The sequence below is a fragment of the Catharus ustulatus genome, chromosome 14, assembly GCF_009819885.2.
Source record: "Catharus ustulatus isolate bCatUst1 chromosome 14, bCatUst1.pri.v2, whole genome shotgun sequence".
Taxonomy (NCBI): domain Eukaryota; kingdom Metazoa; phylum Chordata; class Aves; order Passeriformes; family Turdidae; genus Catharus; species Catharus ustulatus.
In genome coordinates, this window is record NC_046234.1 from 4,646,606 (window position 1) to 4,674,031 (window position 27,426).

The following is a 27,426-nucleotide window of genomic DNA, read 5'->3' on the forward strand; positions in this document are numbered from 1 at the left end:
TCCTCACTGGCTCAATCCCAGATTTCCCACAGCCAAGTCCCAGAGGTGCTCAGACTTGCTGAGCACCTGCCTGGCCAGAGTTCAGTGAGCTGGAAGGGAGGAGTGCAGCCCTCACAGCACTGCCAGCAACAGCTGCAGCTTCTTCCCTGAGCTCAGCAGTGCTGGTTTTTCTTTTCCAAGGGACTGTGAAACAGCAAACAGCTCTGAATTCTTGTCTCCACTGAAATGGACTGGAAACTAAACAATCTGATAAATATTTATGCAACAAGGCAGCTATGACAACCAGAGGAGATGGAATACTTTTTAAAGACTTTTATAATGCTCATTGCCATTTGCTACTAAACCCAGATACTTAAACCAACCTGTTACACAACAGCAGAGGCATCTCATGTAAAAGTTAAATATTTATTTCTAACTGTTAAATAGCTCCAGAGAATGAAAATTATTCCCTAGAGGAAAACAATTACATTTATTGAATAAATACTTCCTAAAAAGTACATAACTTCTTTGCCAACAAGGAGATCCTGGTTTCTTTTTCACTGTTCCCATGGCCCTGTGCCTTTCCAGAACCAACAGCCTCTCATTCAGTAGAACGTTTCCTTTTTTTGTAGTTGTGGCTGTCATTATTCTTCATTTGGAATAAATCCTTTTGCTCTGTCCAGCTTGTCCAGAACCTCACTATAAAGGCCGACCATCTGGAGAACATGAGCACCACAGTTGTCAACGTGGTTGGATAAAAATGTATCATTCAACTAAGTGACAAGAACAGAACTAAGGGAATAGGTGGGAACTACCAGCAGCTTCTAAACCTAAAATTTCAAACTGATGTAAAGATTTTTGGCACAGGCTTAAATACAATGGTTTGGGGTGAAAAAAAAAATCTATGCAACCTAACAAAAAGGGTTTTATTTACAGTCATAAAACATAGTTTATATCTGAGTCTTCTATCAGTACCTAAACCTATTCACCAAATCACAGGCATTGGGAGTTGATGTTGAGGGTGGGAAAGACTTCTTACTGTCAGCTCCTATTGTCTTAACTGATGCATTTAAAATGGTCTAAGAGTTACAGCCAGTTGCAGCCAATCCCTTGATTGCTCAGCTTGTACACAAGAGAATGAATGGTGACACCAGCCAGTTGCAATCTAGATAGGAGGAGCAACCAAAAGCTGTAGAAAGCTTACTTGTGACAGAGTAAGAAAAAGTGTCATTGCAAAGTGTCACCTACAAAGGTGCAAGTCTGGAAACTTCTGCCTCATAGGAAGTGGCTAAGCTACACCTGAGAAGATGACCTTTAGTGATTTTCTTCATACTGTTTTATGCCCTGTTTATGAGACATTAGATCATGCTAGAAACCAAGCTTGAAAGTATTCATATAACAGCTGATTTAAGTAAACTGGTACAACAACTTGACTTTGTTAAAGCAGGCAAAGGCACAAGATTCTCCCATGGCCACAAACAGTCAGAAGTTTATTTCCAGACATTTACATCATCCTTCCAGTAAAAGAATGCTATGTGATTCTCCCTATTGTCTATCAAAACTTTTCTGGCCTCACTTTGGAATGATCTTTTAGCACCAGGTTCCCCCAAAATATTAAGATACCATGATTCTCCTGAAGCTCTGAAGATCATCAGCAGTGGTTTCTTCACCCAGATCCACATCTCAAATTCAGGCCTGACATCCAATCCCACACCCTCAAATCCCCCTGTGTACACTTACATGGCCTTCATAGCTTTTCTTCAGAGATCCCAAGTGATTGAGGAAACGCATTCCCAATGCACACCACTGCTCAGCTTCCTTGTATTTACCAACAGTATACTGAAATATTCCTGTATTCCAAGCTCTTGTCATCAACCAAAGGATCTCCATCTCTGGGTAAGCATCCTGAGGTAGCAAACAAACAGCAGCACCTCATCAGAAAATAGTCTTCACTTCAAAACTGACAAGTCAAGAGTTTAATTTTAGAGTAAGTAAACAGCTGGGCTTTTTCCTCCTAAGCAAAGGAAGAAAAATCCATTACAAAATCCAAGGAAATTCTTAATGCAGTCCTAAATATCCAAAAGACTTTTTTTTGAGGTAATTTCAGTGTATCTTTTACTGAGGAAATCTTAGCAGCTCCACATGTAACACCATGTAATGTTCATTTTCCTAATGATTCTCACTCTCATGCGAATTTTTTTCAAATGTGCTCAGGATCATCTCCCAATCTCTTGGTTTCCTGTTCAACTTACTGTGCTGCTGATTATACTCAGAGCATCTTCAAAGTAGTCCCACACCTCCTGCAGCACACAGGTATCCAAGTCTGTCAATCCCGTTGGCAGAGAAATGTTAATCAAACTGTGTAAGCACCTGCTGAGGATTGAAAGAGAGCAAAAGAGGAAACATTCAATACCATGTGCATAAACAGTTTTTAGTATCAGGAGCACACTAAGTTATTTCTCTGTGATTGTCAGACATATCTACCTTGGTGCTTGCTACACTCATATTCTTGTAGCAGAAACATTGCATTTTCATACTGTCAGATCTTATTCATACAAACTATGAAAAAAGAGTCAAGACCAATTAGTACTTATTTATTTTCATTGCTGGTCTCTACAGTAACACAGAAGGAAAATCACAGTACTTCCTAGGGCACTACACATGACAGCAAGAAAAAAAATACCTTTTCTAACCTCACCAACAAGAGCTATGTAGGCAGCATCCTCAGAAAATCAGTAACAAATACAGGGTTCTGAAAACAGCTCTGTCTTTCTCAGTGCGAAGTGAGAAAGGCAATATCAACAGTTGCCTTTGCCAAGTGCTTCAAGGAACTTGGAAAGGATAAGTAACACAAAATATGCTAAATAAATCACATATGTACTATGTGGCATCACTATTTAAAACTCATAGCTTTCTTTTCAACCCTTAATTTCTCTTATCTTTGAAATACCCAGCTCACTACTGCAGAGTAACATTTGAAATGAGCACTTTTCTCACAAGAAACAACCAGAGACCTCTTCTGGATCCAATTTTCATTTTCCTTCCTCAATAGATTAATTTATTGGAAACAGGACTGTGCCAGAAAATATGCCATGTAAACAAACTGCAGTTAAAACACCTTCAGAGGTACATTGGTTGGCCAGCAAGAAGTAGAACCTTGGATATAAATTGAACATTATATTGGATAATGCAATATATTGGATTTATCTATTGGATATAGATTAAAATCCACTTTTTTTTTCAAATTGCAGCCTTTGTTTCCTGTCAATATTTCCAGTCACAGGCTCATGGCAAAACTATGTGATAACACTAACCTAAATTTCTCAGCATCAATGACAGCCTGCTTTCTGTGAAGGTTTAGTGCACTCTTGAGAGCTTTCTTACACAGTACAGGATACCGAGCTGGAGATTCCATCGCTAACGCTTCAAAGTAAAAGAAAATAGAGAAGAATAAAAGATAAATTACTGAAGTCAGATTTCAATCTCCTAGGCCACTAAAATAAACTACAGCATGTTGCCAGATTCCTTGTGAAAAACAACTGAAAAGAGATCTGCTTAATGGGCTGGTCACAAGCTGGTGCTTTTCTCCCTCTTTCTTACTAAGCACATCATCAATGAGGACGAGACAGAAGCACAGAAAGCTTCATAATTCACTGCTGTTTACCTCCAGTGCAGTAATACAAAAAAGTTCTGGTGGGAGGCACTGTCTAAAGAGTTTTTTTGTCTCCTTGAAGACAAAAATCCAGATGGAAACCTTATGCAGAAGCAGGATTTCAGAATGGTGTCTCCAGGCACTGGAGTGTACTCCCCCAGGGCAAGGAGAACAGAAGGTGTTTATGCACTCCTACAGGACACCCTTCAAAGACTTGCCATGGTAGTTCTAAAAGCTCCTCATCTTTCTTGGATCCTGCTCCAGATTCTCAAGCATGTTTTCATGGCTAGGACTTTGTGATGGAAGTATGGCACAGTGTAGAGAAGTGCTATTTACAAATCGACAATAAAAACTTTAAGTTGAAACTTAACGTTATCTTAGTGGCTTAAATATACTTAAAGTATCTATCCAAAGTCCACAGCTCAAAACTTCTGTACTGGGGCATGAATCAGTGAGGGTCATTCTCTGGCCTTTGACAGTTTGGGGCATGTAAAAGTTTATCTGAAAAACCCTTTCTGGGCTCACAAGCCAGAAGTGTCTCAGGGTCTAGACATGGAAAGATATCACAACTTTCTGGTTCATCATCAATGTCATCTGTCATTTCAAAACACAGCTCTCCTAACGTTGCTGAGACCCTTGCTTTAGAACAAAAAAATATATGGTGAGACCCATTTTCTGTATATTGTACAATAGATGATAATCCTGGTCACCTCAAAAGAACAGGAAATAGAAATAAAGCTTTTTGTTGTTGTTGTTTTTTTGTGACTTGAATATCTATAGAAGTCCTTACATGCAATGATTTCAAGTGTCTTGATCTCTATTTGTGGTTGCTCCCAAACTGACTCCATAAGATTGTGAAGTGTTGGATCATTCAGTTTGGATCTTGCTTCAAATTCATAAAGCAGCAATAATGTGTCTGTCGGGTCTTTAGCAAAATCTCCTACAAAAGAGACAGGATTGTCTGTATTGAACGATGAATTTTCTCAAAGCTACAGGCTGTACTACAAGGTAATTTTTGCTTCCAACAGACACCCATCAACCCACCCATCATGGTATACTCAGACTTACCAGTAGAGCAAGTGGAATTTGCCATTCAAGGAATACCTAACGGAAATTTTCTACCAACATCCCACCAAAAAAAGTGAACCCTGCATCTGCTAACAGCCACTTACTACCTCAGTTTTTATCATATTGCCATCTATTTACTCCAATAACCTCCACCTGAGACAGCAATTCCACATGCTCTGTATTTTTCATTAATATTGTGACTAGGAGTTACATGTGCTGAAAACACTTTGTAGCTTACCTGTTAACTTCAGCACCTTCCATATCTCCTTGCATGTCTGAAGATGTTGAAGGGCCTGACTAAAAAGCTCCGTCTATTTTACAAAATTAAATAAGTTATTTTTGGCATAGTTTTAAAAGCAAAAGGAGTAATTATGTCAGAACTAACTACAAAATAAATGAAGAATCAGCCTAGTTAGTAAATCACCTATAGCACTTATTGAGTTCTTGGGGTTTTTTTCTCTTTTTCAAAGACCTCCACATTTCACACAAAGCTACTACACACTGAATGTTTCACTGGCCCAGAAAGAACTATCCATGTTCCCAAGGGACATAACTGTTTTAGCTCCCAAGTATAAAATATTGCTGTGGAGACTGACAAACCACTAAATACCACAAGTTGCTGTGCATTGCCCTCCAAAGAATTTTCTACCATCACTCTATACCAGACTTCTGTACTTCCTTCACAACCTCTGTGTTTTTCTTAATCTTCTTACCACAGTAAGCACAATGCCCTCTTCCACCCCCCCCCAACAAATAGATCATGCATAAAAACAAAACAAAACAAACAAACAAAAAGTGAGTTTTATCACAACCTCAGTGGTAACTACTTTTAGCAACAGCAGTAATTGTCTTTCTGACTGACATTTAGCAGCAGACTCTTTACAATATATATCCTGTAGATTGAAATTCCTCTCAGAAGATACTGCCATGACTCTTTATTGATACAAACCCATTCAAACACACTGAGCTAATTTACAGAAATCCAACATTTACAATTGTCTGGAAAGGTGCATCAATTCTAAGTGACTATGAAAGATTCCCTTGCTTGCACTCTCAATATGCCGTTCTGAGTGAAAAAAATTAGGAGTTCAAAATCAAAAGGAAAAAAATGCTACACTGGTACATTCAGAAATAGTTAACAGGCTTTGCCCTACCTGTTCTGAAGGTGAGACTTGTCTCCCCATTTCCAGATCAACTGCAGCTGCCATTAACAGGCATGTCTTCTGAGCAATCAGAACAGCTTTGTCAGAGGGACAAAACTGGGACAACTGACACCAAAAATAGGAAAAGGTAATGAGAATTTTACTCATATAAAGCAATTTGCTTGTGAACAGATGATTGCTGACCCTCCTCTATGACACTTGCAGGAATCAGTCATGGGTATTATACATTCATATTATAATTTTACTTGTACAATTACACAAGAGGATTAATTAAATATAAAGTGTAAAGCAGAGCTGGAGTCCCCTCTCTACAAGCACACACAAAACTGACAGTATTGGTACAAGTCCTGCATAAAGATTAGGACTCGAGTACTTAAAATGTTTGTATTAATGATACAGTTTACAAATATCAGAATCCATTTATTTTAGAAACTTCTCATTGAAGTCCTAAGTTTATTCTTAAGAAACAGAATGTAAAGTATGACAATAATGCACAAGTCAATCTCCTTGTGACAAAAATGCTCCATCTTCAGAGCATAAAAGTGTCTCCATGGAGATACCCAAACCATGGATGTGACTTCTAGAAGAACTAGACAGATGAAAACATTCCTCAATTAGAAACACTATTAGAAAGAGTAAATACCTTGAAAGACAGTACAAAAAAATCCCTCATCTTTTCAGGGTTGTCCTTGAACTGTACAGCTAAGTTCCAAGCTAACAAAGACATAAAAATAGAGACCAGAATAAAAAAATCTGCACTGCTATATGTGTGCCAATCTAATCTCTAGCAATAAGCAGTTCATGTCCTACAATTCTATTTCTGAACCAGTATGTCATCAACAGCTCATTTAACAACAGCAAGAAATACTGTTACTAGTGATTTGTTAGAATAGCTAATTCATGCTTTTGAATTTTGTCTTGATAATTTCACCACAACCAAGAACTCATTCTAGCACACACCCTGCCAACAAAAGCATGAACTAGGAAAAGCATTTTTCAATCTTAGTTAACACAGCTAGCACAGGAGTGGAAGTGTTGAACAGTATTCCCAAGACAAAAAAGAAACAGGGAAAAAACCCACATCTTGAACCATTCCTCATTTTACCCCAGCAAGGTCAAGTACATGGCAATTAAGTACACAGTTCTGAGTAATAAATGGATGAGCATCTAAAGGCAATCAAATTATTTATGTATGAGAGCTTGACCCAATTAAATGTTTATATTCTACAGCAACTTTCTCATTAATTTATTCTATAGGACATGTTTTTGTAGTCTCTGAATTGTTTATCCTGTGAGTGAGAATGCTGCCTTTGAGAGGTCATGATTCCATTCATGCTGGTGTCACTGTATTCAACCTCTGCTGCTTCTCCCCCTCCCCTGCTACTCTTTATCGAAGCAGGGTTACATTGTGAGGATGTGTGCAAAACAGAGGTCTTCTGATACTGATTGCAACTGTTTTCTCTCCTGTATGCTCTGACAGAAAAAAGAATCTGAAAAATCGGTTCAACTCGTTACCCTAAGCTTATAATTTTATTTATAGACAGCAAATACACTAATCCTTTACCAAAGCAGTGTAACAAAGACTACAAAATGAGGATCCAGAGACAACACCATGCATAAAGCTTAGGGCAGCCCCATGGGAGCTGCATTTCCCACTAGGAACCACTTGCTGTTTGGATTTCACAGCGTGCAGCTCATGGCAAACTTTAAACTTCTGTTTTAAAAGAACAGTAAAGACAGAGGAGATTCAGTTTAGATTTTGAGAGAGCAACCTACCAACTTTTCTAAACCAGTGAGCTTCAAGGATCCTCATCTCCCCTGTAAATTTCTCTTCTGTGAAAGACTCAACAAGTTTCTTGTGAGCTGCAGAAAACATATAATTCAATATAAAATTACTACTTTTGGAATAGAATAAAAACATTTACAAGTCTAATCCCTACACTACAAAACAGAGGTTTCCAAAACGCCCAGGTAATTCCTGATGAAGAGTTATTCTCACAACTTAAATTGAATATTCTTCAGAAAGCCCTATAAAAAACAGCAAAAGGTGCCTCAAACAGCATTTTAGAGAAGATGTCAAGTACTACCCTTCTAAGTTTACTGACACTGAAATCTAATGCAGAGGAGTTTTACTTAATTTCACAAGGAGGGGGTTTAAATTTAATTACAAGTTTGAGGCCTTTCTTCTAGGAACATTTTATTGATTTAATTCTGCTCTTAAATCTCTTCTACTTGCAGCAGTACTGCAAGTTTTTGATAGCAAAAATCTGTAGCACTGAAATCCAACTTCACAATACTACTGAATCTCCAGCTATAGTTTTCATTGATTTTACTGGGAAGTTGAGAGTCTGGACTGAAATAAGGAGTCTAAATATTTCATTGGTATGGATCTAATCATATCATACAATGTTCACATATGGAAGAACTCCAGAAAACACAAATAAAACAAAAACATACCCAAGTTCAAGTAAGTCAGTATTGAGTTGATATCTTCATCTCTAGAATGGAGGAAAAAATCTAGTTCTAGAAAACTGGTTAATTTTTTTTTCTACAGAACACATGATTTATCTTGGAATATATTTTCCCAGTTATGGATAGATCCACTCAGAACTTTGGAAAAATATCCCACTAGAGTCAAAGTTACAGAGATTGCTTAGCTCACAACCTCCATTAAAAATACCTGACAGGCATATGCATTAATAAAAGAAGGTAAAGAGTAAATATTTAAAGAAAAGTTTATATAAGTTGAAAATACATTCCTATGTGATGTCATTAGGTCAAGCTAGAAGTCATCTGGATGGACTTCTACTAGCATAAAAAATAATCTCTTGATTATTCTGCAAGAAAAAAAAACCCAAAAAGAAATTATTACACAATCTGAACAACATATCCACCATAAGAAAATGGTTTTCCAAACAGACCCACCTTTTCTCTGCATTTTCTGCCATGACTTTTGATAACATCAGACGGACCAAACATCTAAATATGAGAAAAACAATCAATAAGAAACAAGATTTTTTTTCAATGGTGTAGTTTGCCCTAATTTTCCTGAAAGGATCCCACTTTTCTTCCTTATGCTCCTCCTTGTAAATATACTGAATTCTTACTTTAAGGCTGTAAATAATTGTCGGCAGTCTTGTAAATGTTCAGACAAATACTCCAAAGCTTTGATAGCCACAATTTGTTGGTCATTCTGAAAAGAATTAAAACATGTTTTGTATATACTGCACTGCCTCAGTTACCACAAAATACCCCAAACCAAAACAACAACAAAAACCCAAACAAAAACAAACCCCAAAGCAACTACATATTCCAAGTCTGTGCAGTCCAGTAGCAGGAAAATGAACAATGGACTATGCACAAAATTGCCTGAGAGTGCAGAGACAGCTCTAAGGAGAGATCATATGACTCCCTGCACAAAGAGCCTGTGGCAAGAGCAGGACTAGTACAGGTTGGTAAGGCTTTCATGCCTCACAGGGCTGGGAACAAAGCCCTGATAGCCTGAAATGCAATCAGCCAGTTCAGACAGTGCTCAGGTCAGCAGCCAAAAGGCAAATAGGAGGGACAAAGGACTTTCATCATGGATTTATGTGTATTTTATACACAGCCTCTCCCTCTCACATCAAAGATCAAATCCCAGAGGCAGAAGAAGACATTTTGCTAAGGAGAATTTTACAGAAATACACAATGTAATATCCAGATGCCAACATTTATAACTCAGAATCCTTTCTTTTTTCTGTCAAAATTTCAAAATATACCACTTCTTTCTATACAGAAATAATTTCTACTTTGCATCACACAAGACATTTGGGTGAGATCTTTGTTGTGGAAGCATGAAATACTAAGAAATCCACTAAATACAGAGAAATATTAAAACTAGACCAGGTTGAAGAGGTTGTCTTACTTATATCAATAAAGCAGAAACAACATCATTTGCTCTACCTCTAAAGCAATTTGGGCAGCTAAACTCAAGAGGTTGCTGCCTGTATTTTCATCCACTCTCAGCTTGTCTTCGTGTTCTGATGGCTTTTCTGCTAGCTTCCCCATTTCAATAACTGCTTCCATAGCTGAAAGAGACAGAGGGAAAAACCAACATTTTTATAGAAGCAATTGAAGGTGGAAAGTTCTACTGTTTTAATGATTTATGAAAAGCTATAATTATTTTTTTTTTTAAATGAAAAGCCAAGACAAGAAAACCTGACCATACCACCACTTCTCTGCAAATATGCATTTCTTCCTAGGGAGGTGCCAAAAGGTTTTCCAAGCTACTAATCTAAGGAAACAAATGAAACTCATCCCACATCCTTAATTTTGTTCTGCTAAGTAACTGTTTGTTACCAAAGACAGAAGACTTTCTCTAATACATCGTCTGGGCATCATTCCAGCTCCCACGTCTTGGCTTATGCTAAGAGTGCCACTGCTTTTATGCTCACATTGTGCTGTGTTCCCCACTCTATATTATGTGAACAAATTATGCTGTCAATAAAAGTTGTAGAGAGAATAATTAAATGGCAGAGAACTCATTGGAAAATAAGCTCTGCACATTACTCTGTATTCTAAGTAACTATAGACTGTATTTCTCAATTTTCATTACTTGAGCTAAGATCCTCATTAAAATATGAAACAGTAGAACTCATTATAAAAAAGGAAGAGGGTACAGAGATACAACATTCTGTAAGTCATCTCAATAATTCATGTATTTTTTGGTAACTTCAGGCTCCATCTGTCCAGAGAAGTTAAGAGCAGCAATAATGGTTCCCTTATGGTTCATATTGTATATGCATACTAAAAAGTATAGAATTATTACCCTGGGATGCTACTGCCCATGAGAGGATTATCCTCCCTAGCCAGAGGCTCCTTCCAAACAAAATCAAATATAGCAATGGACACTGCCTCTTACATATTGTGTGGGGGAAAAAAAATCCCCCTTTTACAAGTTAAATCTACAGCCTGACATTTTCAATAACTTTAGGGACCCTTCTTCTAGCTACCCTCTACTGTGTCTTTCTCAAGATGAACAGTCCAAAGCTGCTTAGTATTTTTAATATATTTGGCACTTCTCCTTGTTGGACCCTTTAACTTTCAAGTTGTACCTTTATCAGCATCATTCTCCATCACTGCAATCTTATAAACACTGAATTTAGTAAAAATGCTGTTTGGATCACACCTCTCTGCTTGTTTAACTGCCTCTTTAGCCTATTCACAGAAGAGATTAAAGGAAATCAGTACACATCAGCTTGAAATTAGCATACAATTAACAATAGGAAAGAAATAAAAATATATACAAAATGTTAATGCTTACGTTGTTGATATTTATAGAATAACTCAAAATGTTTGACAGGGCAACATCTCACATTGAAACAAAAGTGATGAGACCAGAAGACAGCACCAAAGGCTGACCAGAAATGAAAGAGCCAATTCCTCAAAAATAAAAGCTAAGCAAATAAAGACATAAGCATGTCTACCTATGTATTAAATATACCTTGTCAACTTGTTTCAGATGAAGATAGCAAGAAGCCATGTTCCTTTGAAGCTTGGCCAAGTTCTGATCTATTTGCCCAGGAGTATAGAAGCTAACAGAATAATTGTACCAGTGAAGGGCTTCAGAATAGTTTTTCTCCTAGAAAATATAAAAATAAAATACAACTCAAACATGGCCATATTTGGGTGACTAAACTGCCTGTCTCCCCAATTTTTTTTTTTTAAAAAGATCACAGCAAATGAAAGATTAAGAAAGTCAAGTATATTCTAGTGCAACCTCCAGCTTGTTCCAGGTGCAGAATCCAGCACTTCCCTTTGTTAGATTTCATACAGCTGGTGAGTGCCCAGCCCTCTAATTTGTCTAGACACTGTGAGAGACAGTATGCAAAACTTTACTGAAATCCAAAGAGATTACATCAACTGGCTTCAGCTGACCAACAAGGTGGATGACCTTGTCCTAAAAAGTTTGATTGTCCTAAAGTTTGACTTCCCTCTCATGGACTAGTGCTGGCTGTGACAGACGACTGCATTGTCCTTCAGGTGTTTTTCAATAACTCCCAGAACAATCTCCATAATTTTACAGGCACTGAAATGAGACTGACAGGCCTGTAGTTTCCAGGGTTATCCTTCTTGCCCTTCTTGAAAATTGGGATAACTTTTGCCAGCTTGCAGCCAACTGGGACCTCTCCAGATTCCCAAGACCATTCAAAAATCATTGAGAAGCCTCACAATGACACCAGGCAGTTCTTTGACTACTCTTGGACAAATCCCTTCAGGCTCCACAGTCATACAGGAACCAGCTGGAGCAGGAATTCTTGCATTAACTCTTCTCATGTACAAACCTTAAGATGAGGCTACCTGAAACTTGATTTTGTAATTGAAAACAGCACCCAGATGCAGTGCCAGCTGGAACAAGGCTTAATAACGGTTTGCACTCTAACCAAAAATAGACGTAACAAAGAGGTCAGAAAAAGATTACCATTTTCACTGATATAAATAAGAACACTATGACTTGGTCCCAAACCTCATAATGTTTGGCAGCTCTGTCCCACAAGATGATGTGCAGCTGATTCAAGGCTTCAGGCAACAGCTGTTTCCCAGTATAATGACCTGAAAAGATACTGCAAATCATCACTTTACAAGAACTTTATGAAGCACACTAGAAGCATCTAAGAACTATTTTACAGCTTGCAACAAAACACATGGACACAGCAATAGTTTCAGCTAGGAGCCAGTGTTTCATATCCTGTTTATGAAAAAAAACCAAACCAAGCAATCAACCAAGCAAAACCAAAAAAAACCCCAGTGGTTAAGAAAAAAATATTTTCATGCTTGAACAATGTAAATGTATCTCTTGCTCCTAGCTAGATGCAACACAAATTAGGATTTGTTTTACAGTAGATCTGACAGTCAAAAAGTACTACAGTGCTACAGGTGCAACAGACCTGAAAAATAAACTGTTATCCAGCTGCTCAAACAAGGATATGCAACCTGTCTATACTGACAAACAAAAATAAATTGGGCTGGATGAACAAAGTATTAACATTTCAGAGAACTCCTGGTTAATGTTTCTAATTCCACATGTATCAGTCACACACAGTCTACACTAAGAAGGAGGGATTACTTCAGCAAACTAATTTAACCCTGAGCTTGATCGTGACTGTCGTTCAATATGGAAGTTGAGAGTTGTCAAGTAAAGGAAACATAATGGAGAACAGGCAGAGAGAAAGAAAAATGAGAATAAGCAAAAAAAGTGAAAATTAGAATGCAAGACCTTAGCCAACTACATCCAGTTTTCAGTAAACAGCAGTAAAAGATGGATACAGACCTATAATAACTTCTTCAATCTTTTGCTTAGCGAGCAGTTCCCTCTTATTCTGCAACAGGAACTCGATGTGGAGCAGGGTAATTTTTCCAAGGTCAGGTGAAGATTCAAATCGTTCAGGAACAGATTTCAGAAAATCAAAACCAACTGATTCCCTATTCACAGAGATGCATTTTTAAGAGGCTGCACCAGAAGAGATGTTAATTTTCCATTCTAGAGATTAACATATTCACACCATACAGCATGTTTGTCATTCAATCACACTGACAGAATGAATCAAGGTATGAATTTGTTACAGTTCATCTATTCAATGGCAGCTTCCTCTTACCACATGCCTCTTCCACTGTATTCATAAGAGTTAATTCCTCACATTTGCATCAAGATACAAGCATATACATATATAATCACGATGGAGCACATAACAGGGTAAAATTTCATGCCTCTATTTTGCAGTAACTTGTTATCCTTCTGCTGTTTTTCCCAAGAATGATTCTAGGGCTTCAAAGTCATTCTGATGGTTGGTTAGAAGACAGATGTCAGTCTGATGATTCCAGACACATATAAAAACTACATAAAGAATCTTAATCATTCCAAAGTAGGTCTACAGCACTGCAAATTGCTGCTACACTTATTTCACACCCCGTTCTGTTGCTGCCACAATCAGCATCTCCTTGCTATAGAAGACAGGCTCCCTCTCAAAACCTTTTCCCTTACCTCTATGAGCTTTTATTTGAAATAAATATAATAGATGTTCTTTGCTTATAAAGAAACACCCAAAAACTCCGAACATTGTGTTTACCCCACTCAGAGATGCTTTCATACCTCCCATGCTCCAGAAGCAGTTTGGCAGTATTCAAACAGAAGTCTAAAGACATCTCAAAGCGCGTGAATTCTGCAAGAGCTAGACAGAACACAAAGCACTTGAGATTATATAATCAACTTAGACACTTAATTGCTCAATTTATCACTTACCTCTTACAGCTCCTTTGAAAGACAGAAACAAAACAGAAAAAACTCCACCCCAGCAACCCTGTAACAAATCCACAACAAATGGAAGAATAATGTCGATTCTGTTTTGACTTTCCTTTCACTACAGTACCACAGAAAGGTGACAAACTGATAGCCCTGGAATTCCAGTCCTCTGTCTCCTTAAACAGGAACAGCACAAGCTTTAGCAGAACTTTTTTTTTTTCCCCTCAATCTGCCTTCTATCAAAATGTCTCATCTTTATCCAGCAGGAACAACCCAGAACTGAGGTTAGTTAGTGCTCAGGCTGTGTGTGGTATCACATTGCAATGGGAACTACTTCAGCATAATGCTCAGCTAGCTGTTGGATTGAATGGTGCTGATAAGCAAGTATCAGTTTTACACCACTCAGATAAAGTTTTAAAATTGTTACTCAGTGCCGAATGGTTAACAACAAAATAGATACATTTGTAGCTTGGGTGAAATCAGAGAAAGAATACACAAGGACGTGACTGTAACAGTTGTTAAAAGAAGCATTTGAAAGCAGCTGTTGCAAGTACACAATACAAGATTTTAGTGAAATGCCTAGAATTTAGCCAAAATCTTCAATCAAAAGACAGAGAAGTTGCAGCTTATGGACATAACACTTTTCTGCCAGCCATACAAGAAAAGAGACAGCCACTCATTAATAAACTTGCTTGAAAAACTGACTGGAGGCTAGGTGTTACTAAATAACAGCTAAGTGTGTTTTGATAGGCAACTCTATGATTTCACAATTCAAACCAAAGAACACAAGTCAGCTACTGTATGTTTATTTGAAACTGCAAGTTTTAAATAACTGGCTGCTTGAAATCTGGCTGAAATTCCCCAGGAGCAATTTGGAGTTAGCATTTCTGCTAGTCTGACAGCATTCAAACCCTCAGCTCTCTGAAAGAAATTCCTCATCACATCCTACGTTTCTCAGATTATTCATTACACTTTTGAAGCTTTCCAACCATGAGGAGTACAAAGCCTCTCTTCCTTATGATTTCATTATTTATGAAAATACATTTCTCTGACACATTAATTATCCTTTCTATATTAAAGCCTCTTCAAAAACTTTCTTATCCTCTCATTTCATAGCAGAATCAGTTCTGTTCAAGTGATAAATGTGAGGAATGAGGAGAAAAGAGTTTATTTGACTTAAATAAACTCTTGTAATACAGGTTTATAACAACACACTGATCAGTACATCATGTGTCTTGGTCAAAATCTGCAAAATCCCAGCAAGAGAACAGCCTTTCTTCTGTGCTGTGTGAGTCGATGCACCTTCACGCTTCTGCATAACCTTATGCATATGTCTAAATAAACTGTATATAAACTGAATGCTGCTTTAAATCGCTGTATTTTCATTCTCTTCATTCTAACAGCCTTCAGAGTCTTCCCCCTTCCCTATCTGCAGTATGGCTATTGAAATTAGCATCTGGATACCTCCTCTGTGAACACTGAGTACTATGTCCCACACTTCAAAACCAAAAGGACATTCAGCTAATGCAGATTCTGCCAAAAACAAAGGATCCTTTTTCTATGTATGACACAGACAGTCTCCTTGGATATGGATTAATATGATCTCACTATGAAACCTAGGGAGAGCTGTGATACCTGAGTTGATATCTTCATCTGATGCTCCACTTTTAAGAAGAATTTTAACTTTCAAAAAAAACCCTGCTGGGTGCAAATTCTCCTGTACAATGAAAAACAATACATTACTTGGACAGCTCTTTGTAGAACACAGATCCTTTGAGAGCACAGCACATTCATAATACAGACAAGTATTAAGGAATCACACATTCCCCACTGTAATCTTCAGTTCCATTTTAATGACTGAAGCAAGTGGTAGGCAATGCATGCAATAATTTCTTCCTAAATGCAATGTGCATCTTTATTATTTTTTCTTACACTGCCAAAAAGACCACAAGAATAACAAAAGTAAAAGATGAAATATTCTCATTTTGCTGTGGTCCATTTTTGATACCATTAAATAGAAGCTGAACATTACTGAATGATAGAAACATTTCTTGCTTTTCTATGTGTGAATTGGCTGGATTAATCTAGAATTAATATGAGCAAATTCAAAGTAGTTTATAAAAAGAAGAAATTCAGGGGGCAACAACAATGGGAGCAATTGGAAATAATGAGGACTGTATACCAAATCTCTCACTAAAACAGTGCATATCTCAAGTTCTAGAATCAACATTTTCTTCTGGTTTTCCATACCCTTACACAGTACCAAAATGTACATTATCAAAAATTATGATAAAAACACTTTCTGCCTCAAAAAGCTTTGCACAAGTAAACAATAGAAGAGGACAAAAGGCTTAAATACTGTAGTAGCACATTATTTGCATGACTAAAATACACTGCCTTTTATCCTGATCTCATGAGCATATGCATTATGATCAGTCTGTAAATTCAGACAGCATGCAGAAACTGAATTTCAGCTTCCATTTAAAACAAAATTTCATACTTAAAACTTGTTTTATACAAAATGGAAACTGAAAAATTTTAAATGATCAACCAAAGATAAATAGGAATTTTTCAGATTTCATTTACTACACACTGACCTGAATAGATAGAAGCACAAAATTAATTCAAGTCTCCATGGGCAACAGAATTTGTAAAGGATGAAGAGACCTCACTGTAATGGCTGCTTAGAGATATATGAACTTCCTCCAGGGTAGCTGGTATGTTTATACACCTCATTTTTCAGATCTGCTTACGTGCCTCTGCCTGGGTGTTGCTTTGGGGATCCCCCAGATAATGAGGTAATGCAAATAATTTTACTCTTTGTGCTTTAGCTGTGGGTTTGTGGTTGTCACAGCTGCCTGCCTGTATCAACTCACACATCTGAGAAATTTTAGTCACACTATCATCAAAGGACCTTACTATTAACACATAGGATGCAGGAGAACAGCTCTACTTCTATTTTCATGCAAGAAAATATTTCTCCACAAAATAAAAAAAAAAAGCTGGGAACATCAAAACATCCATAGGAGCATGGAAACATAAAGCAAACACACCCCAGTCTGCTGTCAAGGATAACACACCAGTGAATAATGTGGTCCATATTATCATATCTATAAATGCTTGAGTTTCACCTACTGGAATCTTTAAATAGAGCAAAAATTACTACCTGATTTGCCAGGTTTATGGCTTTCAATGCCTTGTCCAGGTAGAGACTGCAATCCCACTCAAAATAGGTCGTGGCTAACAATCGCAGCACTTTAGCCTGGAAATGAAAAAACAGCCACATACAAACATACATAGCACAAAAGAATTACATTCTAAGGTCATGAAAAATAAAAGTTCTTTGAGTCAAAAGAATTCCTGCCTGGTATCAGACATATAAAGAGACTTCTCATTTCTGAAACATATCCAGTCTTGAAGCAATGCAGTACACACAGGACACTAACCAACTAGAATTCAGAGGAAAACAGAAGGGTTGCAAGGCCAATCAGATAACTGGAAAAAAAAGAATTAAAGAAAACATTGAAATAACAGGAGGTACACACTTCACAGAGGAAAATAAACAAACAAAACAGCAGGACAAAAGACCTACATGATGATGGACTTCAAATATGTAAACTATTTACATAAAGAGGAAGAGATTAAAATCTTCATATCCGCAGTCAGAAGTAAAAGAATTAATTGACTTCTGAATGAGACAGAGAAACATCTATCACAAATGACACAGCTCAGCTGATGATGTATTGAAAGAGAAGAGGAATGGAACAGATGGCCTTTCAGGCCTTTACTTGCTACTTTTTGATTTCTGTGAGATAGTAGAATCAAATGTGATTTAAGGGCGCTCAGCAGTGGCAGATGCTCATAACAAATGAACTTCATAGCAAACTACTAAAAAGGATAAAAGACATCGCTGGGCAGGTTTGCAGAGAAAAGGCAGATAATTCACTGGAGTCAGTAAAAATCCTCCTATTTGTAAATAGAAATGTCTTTATTTCTTACCTGCATTTCTTTACCAACAGAATATTTCATGTCCATCTTCCCAATGTCATAACTCTGGCTACCAATGATAAATGAAAATTAAAATTAAACAGGATAACAGAGATAAATTCAGTTTTCTGATATGTGCAAAATTCCTATCCTTTCCCACTTCCTAAGCAGTTAAAAATGACATAAATCACACAAACTAATCTCAGTAGTAACTTTTACTGGAGAACAGAAAATTTTGGGTTCTTTCTACCCTTACAATAAAAATTTCTTCCACCTGTTGCAGCACATTCTGTAACATCTTCTATTCAAACATTTCTGTAGGTTATATCAATTCTAACCACGGAGATTTTGAAGAAGCAAGTGTTTCCATTCTCACCTGACATATACTATGGTAATACACAAAATCTATACATGACAGGCTCCAGACCACAGCACATCCATAGCAAAGACAGAACCTGCAACTCATGATTCCCCATTCTTCTTCTAAAATTTAAATGGCAGAACAAAGAACCACCCAGGAGAAAACATAGTGATAATTCCACAAAACCAGATTTGATTAGAGATGCTGTAAATGAAGACCTGTTAGAAAGAAAAACAGGAACTGGGTTCTTGTTTTCTAATGTAATCTATTCTCAGACCAGGGAAATCTTAACCCACTAGATGGAGCCACACTCTTTCTCCAGATTATTATTTGCACTTTGCAAAGCTTTATTTCCTCCTCAAATTTTGTCATCAGGGGTCGGTATTTAATTTTCTACAAGAATAAGACATAAAATAGTCTCCAAAGCACCAGCTGTAACTAATTCTGAGCATTCCTGCAAATCCTCTTTGACAATGTTTATGACCATAATGATTTTGAATTTGATCTATAGCTCTCCATTTTCTAACTATTTAAAAGAACAAGAAGACGTAAACACAAATTTTCTGCACTGAGGCTGTGACCATGGCATGAGGATACTCTTCATGACAGTTTACATTTCCTCACCCACAGCATAACAATAGTTACTTGGATCCCACCCAGACCATCTCTACCCATTCCTTTTTCACCTTGATGTTTGTGCCTTTTGTCAGTCAAGGACACTTCAGCAAACTAATCTGTTTGGAGGAGGTACTAGGGAGTGAATTGGCAAGAACCAATCTTCAAGGACATGACTTCCTTTCTAATGGCATGAAAATCCATGTGGGAAAACAGACACAGATTTTAGGCAATAGTGTATAGCCATAACAAAGTATCTGCTCAGATAATTTGGTTCAGCTACAATCTTTTATTCTCACATTTTTAATGAGGCCTCTAATTTTCCTTGCCTGCATCTCACCTTCACACATGTTTTTACATCTCAAAAGCAGGGGTTTATTTTTTTGATTTTTGCACATTACCTGAGCCAGAAGGAGCTCTGTTCATACTTCTTCCATTCATAGGTTTCCACTCCAAAATTGTAACAGAGGATTGATAGGTAACAGGTCTGCAATAAAAGACTCCTGCTTCTATAATGTTCTTGTAAAACATCATTAGATCTATGGCACTCCACTCTCAGGTTCTTTAAAATGCAATTTACTTTCAAGATATATCACTGTTATCACTTCTGGTCTTTTGCAAGATGACTAAAATGGAATCATTAATTGGGTGGGAAAGTGAAGTATCATTAACCAGTCCAGGACACACCAAACAGTAGGATTTTTGAAACACATGCAGAACACAGAGTTCCTCAACAAATCACATTGAAAGCACTAGAACAGTGTAAATTAAACAATAAAAATTAAAATTTGAGAGGAAAACCTGCAATATTATAACTTCTTTTTTTTAACAAAAAAGTTTTACATAATTAAGTAAAGAGGACTCTACATGTTTCATGGTAGGCATCTTCCCAGCGTTTCTTTTTGGGGTTAAAAAAGGATTAGAAGTTTTAGAAGAAAACTGCTTTTGAATGCTTGGTTATTCAGAGCTTTATCAGTCAGCCCTGACAACATCTGTTCATAACAAACTTGCCTTTCCTTTGAAATGATTTGCAGCTGTCATATGTCATCCAAAGAAGAGACAAAAATGTCATTTATATGCTAGCAGGCTGCCAATATTTACATCCATTTTGCCTCTGCAGTATCTTTTTTTTCCCCAAATATAAATGATGCTTTTTGCAAGGGACTGTAGATTTCAAATTCTCAGACAAAAATGAGAAAGGTAGCACAACATCTTGCTTCAATTTTTTTTTTTTTTTTTCCGCAATCCAGAGGCAAAAGCACAGACTAGGTATATGCACAAACCCAAAAGAGATCACTCTCAGATGTGAAACCTTATTTTTCACTGGTTCATTTGTGAATGTTTTCTTTAAAGGAGAGAAAGTTTCCTGTACTGAGCATTGGTTCACAGACTATTGCTGACCACAATCCTCTCCAGCTGATCTCTGGTATCACACAACAAAATAATCTCCCTGTGATACTCTTCAGGGACTCTCTGGTACAATGGGAGCCTGGAAAAGTTTAGGATTGAAAGCTACCCAGCAGTCCAAAAGTTTTGGATTCACTCAGTAATCACTAGCTCCTTCTATTTTCTCATTTTTTAAATACCACCCTTTAAATCAGAAGTGAATTGTATCACTCTCTCATGATCAGAAACCTTTACCTTGTCTGCATCAATGCTCCTGGTTTGTGAAGTGTTTTCATCACAGGAAGTTTAATATTATTTAATGAAGGAGTTCAGGCAGAAAGAATTAAATTAATTTAGAATTAAATGAGGAACAGGAATGCAAAGATCCCAGTGAACATTTTCAACAGTAAGAAGTTCTGCTTTCATGATTCAAATCAAAGCTAGACCCCTGTAACTTAGTCACTCAGATGCACTTGAACAAGGCCTGCAGATGACAAAAAGCAGTGTTAAATCAGTTGAAGTTTAATTAGTTAAAAATACAAATAAACTCCAACCATAATTCCCATATTTTTCTTTAAGAATTTGCATCTGCCCCTGTGAATTTTATTATCTGTACCAGAGAGACAGGAACAAAACGTTTTCTAAATATTAGGAACATGTAAGCAAATGAAAATAAATGTCAGGAAGTTTATTCTGATATAACAATAACAGACTTTTATCTTTGCAAACAAAAAACTAATATGCATATGATAGTTTGTTTTCTCTGTAAGACAAGAACTACAAAACACACAGTTTAGTGCAACGGGAAACCTCCATTCATAGCTCCACAGTTTCATGAAGATTAGCACTGATGGTAGTGATAGACTTGCTTTGATAGATATCAAAAACTTTGTAACTCAGTTCTTCTCTTGTCCCATCTGTCCCCAGACAAGTGTTCACATGGGTAAAAAATGCAATATACAAGATGAAGATGTAAAATGCAGCTGGTTCTGTAAAGAGTAGGTGGTATATTCAATTTAGAAATCTTTTTGCCTTGCTTGCTGATTTGCCTCCTCATTGTTTAGGAAGAGTTTATAATTCTATTTCAAATTCTGATCAAAGAGAAGCAATAAAAAATGCACTTTGAAAAAAAACTCTGCTGTTTCCATGCAAAAATTTTACCTACAAAATCTCAAAGAGGCAACCAACCACAGAAGAGGTCTTCAGTTCAGAGCACTTTTCAAAATTGTATACGGCATATGCCATCCTTTTACATATAGAGAGGAAAAGAGGTTCTCCAAGTTTTGAATGATATAGAAGGGAATATTTCACTTACTTCTTTTGGCAATTTCATCAACATATCTTTGCAGCGCTGCGCGCACATCACCGCTTTCTCAAAATCCCCTTGAGCAACTGCCTGAGAAAGCAGCAGAGCATGCCAACCAACTGTTAGTGTGCAACTGCTCTTTAAAATTCACTAAAAACCTCGCTCTTTAAAACAGAACTCGGGTTTCTCACATGCAGTAAAGCTAGTTTTGGGATTAGGTATCAGTCCTTACAGTGCTATAATAATTCTTGCTATTTCTCCATATTGCCAAAGGATCAATAGATCCAGAAAATCACTGCAGTCCTTAGGTACTGTGCAGAGACATGGGACAAGACCATTCAGATGTTCAGATGATACAACAGCTCAGTAAAATTTACACCACCTCTCCTTTTGTCTCTATGATCAAGTTAAAAATATGATCCATTGCTTTGTCCTGTTTAGGGTAGCTCCTGAAAATTCTAGAGACAGCACTTCCCTTCTAGATACTGAGGTCAGTGGTGTGATCAACAAATGCAGGAAACAATATTCTTTGTATTTGTTCCTGTGTTTGCTATATTCCATAGCATTGACAGAGTTCTCAGACACTTCAGTCAGGAAAAACAATTCCTCTCAAAACTTAGAATTTCTAAATTACATACTTTAAATTGCAGTTATTCACCTTGTTCTCCAGTTGAGCACGAGACACTGTTGGAACTGACCCATTTATGATTCATTCAGGCAGTTTTTATTTTATAAACAGTCATGATAGCCAAATCATAAAGCAACAAATCTGAACTAGAAGATATAAACACCACTGCAAGAGTGACTGCGATAAATGAGGGAAATTAAAAATCATTAAATGATTGCAACACTGAATGCAAACATGAGATCTGCTATCTTACATCTAAGTGAAGGAAATCTATCCCTCAGCAAGTCCTCAATGCCAAGCATTCAGGTATCTAATAACTGGGTCAGAGTTTCCTTCTATACCTCTATGCCTCTAGTGACTAATAAGGAAAACTGAGAACACATACTGATTCAGCTTGGTAAGAGAGTACTTTGAAAAGGCTCTTCTCCACATCAGCTCTGTGCACTTGAATATCTGCTTCACTCTCGCTCCCACTCCGTAACTTTGCGTACAACTTTTCTATGCTCTGAAAAACAAAGTGCAGGCATCACCCATGGAACTTACAAATAGGTGTGTATGTAGGAAATCAAAACTGAGAAAGAACTTACACTCACGGCATTCTCTAAAAATCCATCTGCAAGACCAGCTTTTCCAATATCTATCCATCCTTTCCCAGTTTTCATAGACATCTGAAGGAGGAAATGGTAAGTCATTTGTGAAAATCAGACACTTTCAAGAAAGGCAATGTAAGATCTCATCTCATTGAGATTGAGATGATCACATATCTAACACAGGACAAGGGTATTTCACCTCTGCAATTTCTGACTGCAACTCTCACTTCTGCATGAAGCCCTGAACACTCATGGTGGTCTACTAGACAATATTATAAGATCCTGAAATAAATGAACGTCCTGCTCATAATATATTTTACCCTATGAGGAGACATGATGCCAACCACACTGTCCAGACATTCCTAACTCCAATGGCTCAGCAAGGTATCCCTGTAAGATATAGGTCTCACTTCAGCATGTACTTTGTTTTCTTAAAAGGAAAAAGATGGGATCATCAATCTTATCTTTCCTTAAGTGATGAGATGACAGAGTCAGCAATACTCTTGCCAAAACACCAGCTATCCTTCCAGAACTAGACATATACTTCACTCCCTTTCCAAAGCAAATGTAATAAGATTTGAAGACTTCCCTGGGGGATCAACTGTATTTCATTACTCACCCACAATTAGCCTTACCAGAATCTGTCTTCGAATAGTTCCCTCCGGAGGATCGCTGCCTTCACAAAGGCAAATCAGTCTGCAAGCAACAAACCGCACTGCAGGAAAAAAAGTGCACATGTTCAAAAGTTTCCTTTTCTCTACTTCATTTTTTTTCCACAGAAAGTCAAGTCCTGCCACATCTGAAAGATTATTTGACATTTTAAATCACAAGACAAATCTGAAAGCTTTTAGCCAAGATGTTTAAAATCACTTTTCAGGCAATAAGAGAAAAAAAAATATTATCATTAGAATATCTGTTAAAAAATTGAGAGAAAGTTGAGGTAAAATACATGGTATTCACAGACTTAATTACATTGCAGGTGCTTACAGTAACGTGTCTTGAAAGCCTCAAAATAGCCTTCAGCAAAACAAGGAAATGAAGTTTAATAATCTTTACAGTTTCAAAGTAAAAAGCAAAAATATTTTCAGGCCTTCCTTAGGCATCAGGGATGGAAAAGACACTAGTTAATGTATTTAAAACAGCCTCTCCCTGGCCCTTCAGCCGTGACCTGAGAACATCACACTCTACTTTGCGTCAGCTTACCCTTCTCCCTTTACCTGGTATAATTTATATGATGCAGATTATACATAATTTTGACTATAATCCCTCAAGACAAGAATGCAGGTGTGACACTGTAATCCCACAGAACCACAGAAAGAACATGCTGAAGAAAAATAGCAAAATCTCACTTCTGCTTTCCCCCAGGGCTGCTCCTGGCACAAGAGAACCCACCAGCTTGCACCTGGCTAAAGCAGATCAGTGAAAAGAGGACTTAGAATGTTTCTCTATGTAAACATGGATGAGATAGTTACATTAAAAAACAATCTCACTTGATATAAATTGACCAACAGTTTAAAATTTACATCTATGCTACTTCTATACATTTTTAGATTTCAACTGCAGGATCAGCTTCCTTTGGTCATATCACCTCTTTACTGGTGCCCTGGAATAGCAGGGGAATGATAAGAATGCCTACACTGGTTCTGTTTCACAAGAAGATAAGTGTTACATCAGGATGCTTCTTCTTGAATTGCTTATACAAGCCCATCGGTACATTTTTCTCTTTCTAGCCCATGTCTGCAAAGACTCAAACAAATCTGCAGCATTAGTTATGTGCCTGTCAGCAGAGAGGCAGGGTTTAATTTCCATGCTGCAGCACACAGAACACATTTAGGAAGGTACAGAACATACGTACGTTTGGCTCTTTGCTCATCACTGATAACAGCACCCATGTGTTTGGTCACAGTCCAGTTCCACAAGTTGATTGCACACTCTTCAACCTAAAGAGGAGACTTCCACTCAATTTAATTCTTTCCTGGATTTGGATCCCATTGAAATTTACTATGAGAAAAAGAAGCATCTTTCATGTGTTTCACAGGAATGGCCTCTCCACATGTTTACACAACTCCCTTTTATCCTGGAGCCAAAGGTGTGAGTTTTCCATAAAACTGTCACTGGAGCCCACAGGGATATCTTGGACAGTGACCTGAAAACAGGCATGCTGAATGGACTTTGCAGCATTTCTTCACCTGAGATCTGAAGGGGTTGGAAAAGAACTCCAAGAATCTTATCACATTTGAGAACTGTCTGTAGTAAGGCTTCACCTCTTTTGCACATCAAAAAGAACACTAGCTTAATTACTTTAAATACCTACACTGGGAAACTTCTGATATTAGCAAACAAAGAACAAAGGCTACTGACTATTTACTCTTGTTAAAAAGATACAGCACTACATAAAGGCAATAAGCTGCTTTAGCAACCTACCCTGAGGAGCTGCATTTTCCAGCACTTTATTCTACTTTTCATGACAGAGCTTGCCTACAAATACACTCTCACCTATCTAGGAGAGAGTTCATAATCCCTCTTATTGAAGTGGCCAGATTACAAATTAATGATTTAGCCCAACTGATTTGGGAAGAACTGAAGGATACCACTTTTATGCCCTTGTATTTCTTTACACACTGTACTAATAACACTTTCTGTTACAACACTTGCTATCTTGTTCATTGTTGAAAATTTAGGACTTCCAAAATCAGTGTTCTCGAGCTGATAATTGCTAATTATTAAATGTCTCTTGAAAATATAAATTTGGAGGAAGAAGTTGGACAGTATCTCAGCTGGTCTTTTTTCCTTATTTCAGACTTCTCTTTGAAAAAGGACTTTTAAAGTAGATGAGTACTACTTTCTAAGTACTACTCTAGGAAAAATAAACAGAAGTAAAAACCGAACATTATAAACAACCACCTGATAAACTTTTACAAGGACTGAAAATTAGTACCTCCAATATAATATTGTGTATTGGAATACTGTTTACCAAGCAGTTAAAAGTACATGCTTGCTTGTTTTCTTCTTCCTCAGGTTATCTGCTGTCATTATGGGAATCCACACTCAGGGTGAGAAGGACCTCTCCTCTGATCCAGTACCAAACTCTTCATGCATCAGTGCTCTCTGCTTGCATTTTTACTTGAAATTACAACTAGATACTACTAGTAATTTGAAAAATAAAAACCTTAACATCATCAGTAACCAGTAACTTTTCCCATTATTATCGTAGAATGGCTTGGGTTGGATGTGACCTTGAAGACCACCCAGTTCCCTGCCATGGGCAGGGACACCTTTCACTATCCCAGGGTGCTCCAAGCCCTGGTCAGCCTGGCCTTGGACACTTCCATGGATGGGGCAGCCACAGCTTCTCTGGACGACCTGTGCCAGGGCCTCCCCGCCCCTACAGTATCTTACTAATATCTAATCTAAATCAACTTCTTTCAATGTAAAGCATTTCCCCTTTTCCCGTCACTTCAAGCCCTTGTCTGAAGTCCCTCTCCAGCTCTCTTGGAACCCCTTTAGGCACTGAAGGTGCTGTAAGGTCTCCCCAGAGCCTTCTTTTCCTGTTGAACTCGGTTTGTTTTTCCCAGGAGACTGCTCCAGCCCTTCAATCACCTTCACGGCTTCCTCCAGCACATCCACACCCTCCTGATGTTGGTGGCCCCAGACCTGGACACAATTTCCAGTTGGGGCTTAATGAGTGCAGAGTCAATGACACACACACTTTTACATTAAGGATCATCATTTCGCATGGACTTTTAAAAATAACATTGCCCACTTTATTTTGAACTTCCACGCTATTGGGGCGAACGATGAAGAAATTCTTTTCTTTACGTTTCAGTAGTGCTACAGGTTTGGCTTCACCGCGAAGGGTGGGAAGCAGCAGCAGCTCGTGTTTACGGAGCTGCGGCACCAACCTGGGCCAGGGCTGTGGGGTGTGAGGCACCCCCCGTTCCTCCCGACGGGCTGGGAGCGGGGGGCTCTCCCTCCGCCACCTTCCCATCCTCTTCAGAGATGCCCTGCGCCGCCTGGAACAGCTCCTCGGTGAGGGCGGCAGTGCGGGACGGCGCCTCTTCCCTCAGCAGCTCCTGCACCAGTGCTGTAAGACAGGAGGACAGCGGTGCGTGACACACAGCCCAGTATCAGCCGCCAGTGCCGGCGCTGATCGGGAAAGGAGAGCCCGCGGCCCGCGGCACCTTCCACAGCCTCCACCCGTGGCCCCGCCATGGCCCCTCATGGGGGAGCTCCGCGAGAGGCACGGAACCGCGGGAGCAGCACCCCCGCACTGCGCGTGCGCGCCGCGCAACCTGCGCGCGCCCCGACCCGGCGCCCCGCGCGGACTCTCGCGCCACCGATTGGCCGCCCGGTGGCCCCGCCCCGCCCTCCGCCCTGAGTGACAGCCGGCTCGGCCAATCCCGTGGCGGAGCG

General features: G+C 38.3%; 1 protein-coding gene across 1 annotated transcript; it reads right to left on the minus strand.

Annotated features, from left to right (window-relative positions):
* Positions 1-389: 389 nt before the first annotated feature.
* Positions 390-27,303, minus strand: TEX11 (testis expressed 11). The gene is made up of 29 exons (XM_042779723.1): positions 27,195-27,303; positions 26,916-27,097; positions 24,869-24,953; positions 23,649-23,728; positions 23,011-23,091; positions 22,809-22,928; positions 21,805-21,885; positions 19,505-19,590; positions 18,140-18,197; positions 17,307-17,402; positions 15,776-15,857; positions 13,991-14,069; positions 13,172-13,323; positions 12,368-12,453; positions 11,345-11,482; positions 10,956-11,058; positions 9,805-9,929; positions 8,970-9,055; positions 8,788-8,841; positions 8,320-8,360; positions 7,639-7,725; positions 6,506-6,576; positions 5,854-5,967; positions 4,938-5,010; positions 4,422-4,571; positions 3,294-3,402; positions 2,232-2,352; positions 1,720-1,884; positions 390-695 (listed from the first exon to the last, which is right to left on the minus strand). Exons 1-29 carry the CDS (start codon positions 27,223-27,225, stop codon positions 624-626), a joined length of 2,808 nt encoding a protein of 935 aa, XP_042635657.1. The 5' UTR covers positions 27,226-27,303; the 3' UTR covers positions 390-623.
* Between the last annotated feature and the right edge of the window lie 123 nt (positions 27,304-27,426).